Source organism: Solea solea, chromosome 8, assembly GCF_958295425.1.
Source record: "Solea solea chromosome 8, fSolSol10.1, whole genome shotgun sequence".
Taxonomy (NCBI): domain Eukaryota; kingdom Metazoa; phylum Chordata; class Actinopteri; order Pleuronectiformes; family Soleidae; genus Solea; species Solea solea.
The window spans coordinates 15,636,180-15,641,737 of NC_081141.1; the positions used below are offsets into that span (position 1 = coordinate 15,636,180).

The 5,558-nt window shown below is 40.3% G+C and overlaps 1 protein-coding gene across 1 annotated transcript in view; it reads left to right on the plus strand.

The window, feature by feature from the left end:
* The window catches only part of commd10 (COMM domain containing 10), a 50,725-nt gene extending 49,243 nt beyond the window's left edge, over nt 1-1,482 (plus strand). Inside the window, exons 6-7 of the mRNA XM_058636240.1 lie at nt 470-529; nt 760-1,482. Coding sequence (XP_058492223.1) covers nt 470-529; nt 760-798 — 99 coding nt within the window. The 3' untranslated portion in view covers nt 799-1,482. The remainder of the gene's footprint in view (nt 1-469; nt 530-759) is intronic.
* Nucleotides 1,483-5,558: the final 4,076 nt, after the last annotated feature.

Genomic DNA, 5,558 nt, shown 5'->3' on the forward strand with positions numbered 1-5,558 from the left:
CCACAATTTGTTATCTTGTTTTGTTTGGTTTATTTTGCACTCTGTTTGCTTGCCTCTCAAGATCCTTTTTGCGGATAATGCATGGAAAAGTGAATTTTAATAATTCTGTATGACTCTTGCGCTTGTTTTATATGTCAGTTCATTTTTATAGACACAGTTGATACACACAGCCTGCCTCAATGTGATAAAAGCCAATCAAATGGAGGGGAAAAAAAGAGACAATGGCTTTGCCTTCAGTGTATTTTTAACACTCTTATGGATAACATTTAGAGTATGTGCCAGCCTGAGAGCAGCAATTATTAATGCAGGTTTTTATAGAAAGCTTACAAAAGAAGTTTTAGGTCAGGACTTTTACGCAGGTGCTCTTATCGTTTCCTTTTTAGCCTCTCTCTGCTTTCTTTCTCAAGTTTTGTGTGTTGAGTAGCTCTTCACTCTCTCTCTCTCTCTCTCTCTCTCTCTTTCTCTCCAGGTTCAAGAAAACGTCTTCCTTGAGTTTAACCACCAGGAGCTTCTTGAATTCTACGACAAGGTTTGTTTGCTTTGTGCATGTGTGCACTGTGTGTGTGGTGCACACTGTATATGCACATATCTATGTTAATGTCAGATAATGCATGTGTTGTCCTGAATCCTCATGAGACCCGTCTCCCCTGTACATAGATTGACCATTTTAATGCATCTCTCTTTTTGTGTGTCAATTTTTTTGCTTTGTTTTGTTTTGTTTTTTCCAAAAACTGAACTTTTCTCCCCTCTTTCTTCCAGCTGGAAATTATACAAGGCCAGTTGGACTCCTTGACTTGATGCCCTACATGGTGCCTTGTTCTTTGTAGACAAATATCTTTTCCAATATAAATACAGTACATTTCCGAGTGACCTTTTTCCTGTAACCTGCAGTAAGTTACTTCATGTTTTATTGGTCTGTACCAGGGTTTCCTCAATCCTGGTCCTGGGGACTCACAGCCCTGCATGTTTTAGAGGTTTCTCTTGCTCCAACATCTGAAACATGCAGGGCAGTGGGTCCAGTAGGACTCTGTTATATACATTAGTTAAAAGATTTTTTAAATGTGCCATTGGTCCGTGATCTTTAAAAGTGAAGTGTACATTGTGTAAAAAGATAAGAATCAGTGTCATTAGTGTTTCCATCAGGCAGTATAGTGCAGTAAGAATATGACCACAGGGTGTTTAGGTCTGATGCCGAACGCTGCGTCACAGTGAGCAAAGGGTAACAGTGGAGGGCGTTCAACATTTCTATTTTTATCTTCTGTGAATATGGTTATTTATCATAAAAAGAAGACTCATTTAGTCTGAGACGAGGCTGCAGGCTGCGTTCAGTTTTTCCCCTATCACCACACGTAAATGATGATCCTGTGGACTGCAATGTGTCTAGCTCCACCCTGTTGGAGGCAGACCACTGTGCTTGGTTCCTCAACACAAATTGGAGAATGAATTTCACACTAATAAAATCTGAATTTAAGACAAACTCCATCCATGGAGTTGTTGTTATTGTTGTTGTTTTGGAAGACTCATTATTTCTCATTAAGACCAAACTGGTGTGCAGGTTCACCAGATGGGAGGTACAGTGGACTTCAGGTGTCTGTGTGCGTGTGAGCAAATTCCCAGTTGTTTTTCTCTTGTTTTTCAGATTGAGTTGAGTCCAAACTAAATCACGTCGACTTAGTGGCTCTGCTTTAAAGTAGCCTTTATATTTCCTCTTTATTGCTATTTAAATGGTAAGGAATTCCTGTTTTATACCATAATTAGCAGGTGTATGAACATGGGTAAAACTGCCATCTCTTTACCATTACACAGAATAGGAGTTTTTTCCTCCAGTGATTTATGTGCCATAAACAACCAACATAGCATCGCAGAAGTGCAACACACAAGAGAACAGAGCACCATGGAGAGCATTACCTTTTTTTTTTTTTTTTACCTCAGTCTCTCTGTCAAACTCGGCAGCAGCTGAATGATTTTATTTTGCCGCTTGAATGGTGTGTTATCATGTTGCACCATAAAAGATGCACCTATAGTCTATAACTATAGTACACTGCTAACAAATGACCATGTTCACACGGGTGTCATGTTTACATTGCTGCCAATCTGAGTCGATTAAAGAAAAAAACAAGTGTTTATTGCAGAGTTTATTGGGTGTTGGTGGAGTTTTTACCACTGGAAAAAGGCTCTGTAGCTTCAGAACTTTCTGGTGTCAGATGAAAAGAGTGTGATTGATAAAAGCTAAATGTTATAGGACTGGGGTGTAATCACGGTCATAACTGAGGTCTCTTCCTTTTGTGCCATCCTTCTTGCTTTGTGGACATATGTATAGGATTATTCACTAACTTTTGTTTTTTAACAGTTTAACAGTTGCCCCTAAGTGAGTGGAATAATAGCGCACACCTTCCCGTGTGTTTCTGTTACTGTATCCAGCAGGTGGCGGTCCATGTTGATGAGATAAACAGCATGTAGAAAGGACATAAAAACATAAATACACAGTAAAACAAACTTCCACATTGTTAAAACAGATGAATTCCCCACTTACTTTACCATGGGAACCCTGCATACAGCTGCCAACATCAGAGATACTAAAAATATCCACAGGTGAGGAAATACACCATGAGTAGACACAACCAGCTTCCTTCCTGTTCCTCCTATGGAATGAGTGAGAGTAAAACAAAAGGAGATGTGAGAGCAGGTACTTATTTGGACACAAACTAAACCTGAAATACAAAATTATTGAAAGTTTTCCAAAAGTCTACGCCACAATCTGTACCTCTTCTGTCCTGTGTCCTTTCTTTCTTTTTTTTTTTTTGATTCCAATTGACAATATTTTGCCACCATTCCAAAACGCCTGTAGCCAGAGGGAGCACTGTGTTGCACAGCATGGAGAACAGATGGCGAGGCTGAGCAGAGATGGCTGCCTCGAAAACAAGAAGAGAAAAAAAACACACTCACACACTGAGACTCACACTGAGATCCGGCAGAACACGGCACACAGGGTCTCGCTCAGAGGGATAGGGGGAGTGTGGGTCTGGATTTTGTGCGAGTTGTGTCTCTCTGCGAACACTTGTCAAAGCTGATTGCATGCTTGTGTGTGTGTGTGTGTGTGTGATGAGGCAAACAAAGTTTGGCTGGACACCACACAAACACACGCACATCACCACAAGTGCTGTGGTTTTTGTAGACTGTGGAGTTGTGGGGTACTGTCCTTTTTCAGCTCTTTAAATAAGTGTCTAATGGACTTACTGTGTACCTCACTGTGTACCTGACTGTGTGGCTCTCCAGGGCTGACAGAGATTAGTTGCAGATGACAGACACTGATAGCCAACTTTGAACAATGGAACAATGTGGATAAATGTGGAAACAGCCCTTTGCTCTTACTCACTCTGGTCCTCCATGTGAAGTTGGAGTTTTCTGAAATCTTCATCCATCTTCCTCTATCCCATCCATCGTGCTGATTTGAGGATGGGGCAAGTTAGGTGTGTCCATTATTGCCACATTGAGTAAAAATAGAAACCTAAATATAAAGAGAGACTGAGGGGCTGTCGACAGGAAAACAAGTCCAAGTGAATCCAATAAAGTTTTTTTTTTTTTAATCGTACTGTCGTTCCGTCCACACGTCATCCTGAAACGGAACTTTTTGGAACATCTTAAAAGGCTACCCTTGTATTTCTCGCTCTTTCACTGTCACTATCTTCTTCTTCGTTGTTGTTGTTATCCTCCTCTTGTGTTTGGCGATTGTTTGCTCTGGTCACTTTATGGTAACCTTTATATTCTTTCCTTGATTTCCTTCCTTTCCCCTATGTCGTTCTGTCTATAAAAAAGTTTTATTTAAAAAAAAAAAAAGAGGAGAACTTCTAACCGACAAAGAAAAAGATTGTTTCGTTCCGTTTCCATGTGGATAGGTCCTGAGGCAACACAATGTAGCCAGGTTTTCATTAAAATGTATACCACGTTTTAAAGATTCTGTAAAAGAAAAAGAGCTATTTGTTTGCTTCCATCAATATTGGATGTTAGTTCACTGCAGTAGGTGGCACAAAAGTCAGTGATGCTACAGGTAAGGATAAGATGGCACAACTTGATGTAATTAAAGAGCGCCAACTACACTTTATTGTTGGAGTAATATTGGCTTCAGGAGGAATGTGGCGTTTCCTCATCGCGTCGACACACATACCTGTTTTTCTGGCACAGTGAAATGTTGACGAGACGACGAGACTCCTGCACCTGCTCTGAGCCTCTTTTACAGCCCCAGGGTTATCTGGCCTGTGGAGGGAGACTTTGACCAATCACACAGCAGTTTGCAGAAAGAGGGCACTTTTATTAGCTCATCTACTCAAAAGCCAGACGTCCACGTCCCTTCACTGGAAAGGTTATTACTCCAGTAATGCATAACAACTCAAAGAGGTTTGAACAATCATAGGTTTTGAAGGTTCCGCATATTGGAACAGTCCTTCGTTGGGGTCCGATGACGTAACCGCCTTTAAATTCCGCCATCTGTGCATCTTTCTTTGACTTTCCAAGGCATTCTCGGAGTGCTTGTCCTTGCTTAATTGATAGGAAGAGTTCTGGATGGAGAAATGCCATTCAAATATGTTGTTCTAGAAAAGTAAGATGGAGATGGAGATGAAATGAGTTAAGTTTTTGACGGAATTAAGGCTTTTTGCCTTCCCTGCACTGCCGGTGTACTGAATACACACAAAGTTCTGCAGTGCAATAGTTGTTCATTCAATGAAGTCAGCTCAGCTGACAGCTGTGTGGTTAAAGACTGATTTATACATGTTGTAAACGCCTCAAGATGGAATTGTTTTGGTGTTTCAGAGTAAACGGTGAACTCGTCAGGCAAACAAATATTTTAAACATAACCACCTCGGTGTGTGTCTGTTTTCAGTTACCAGTTATGTGTCCTCTGTTTTCTCTTTGTCTGAAACTGTGCTCGTCTCATTTCAGAGAAAACGTTTCAGACAGCGACACAATCGCGAGTATCTTTTTTAATAAAAGCCAAACAACAGATAAGAGTCGTAACAATAATATTAAAGCCGCACAGATAACATCAGTTTGCCTTTTATGAGCAACAACTCTTCACAAATGTCAAGCATGAAACAAGCAGCTAATAAAAAGTGAAAAAAGGCACTCAGGATTAATCTGTGTTGTGTCAAGAGCAATCTGTTTTGCACGCCATTGTCTGTCGGGCTATGTTGCTCGTAAAAATATTTAATACCGCTCTCTCCATGTTGGGGCGCTAAATGAATGCAAATGTGACCCGTGTCTCTTTCCTGGTGTTGTCAGATGCAGTGTTTTCCTATCCTGCATGTTTTAGATCACACTTCATTCAAATGAATGGATTCGTTATCAGGTTTCTACAGAGCTTGATCATGTTGGAGCAGGGACAATCTAAAACATGCAGGGCAGGTGTCCACGAGGACCAGGATTATTAGTATATTATTATATTATAATATATCATTATTATTATTATTATCATTATTATTGTTCTTGTTATTAATAATAATCACTTTTCATGAGTGCTTGAAGTTGGCCAGCACCGTCCAGTTGGCAGTACTGATACTTCT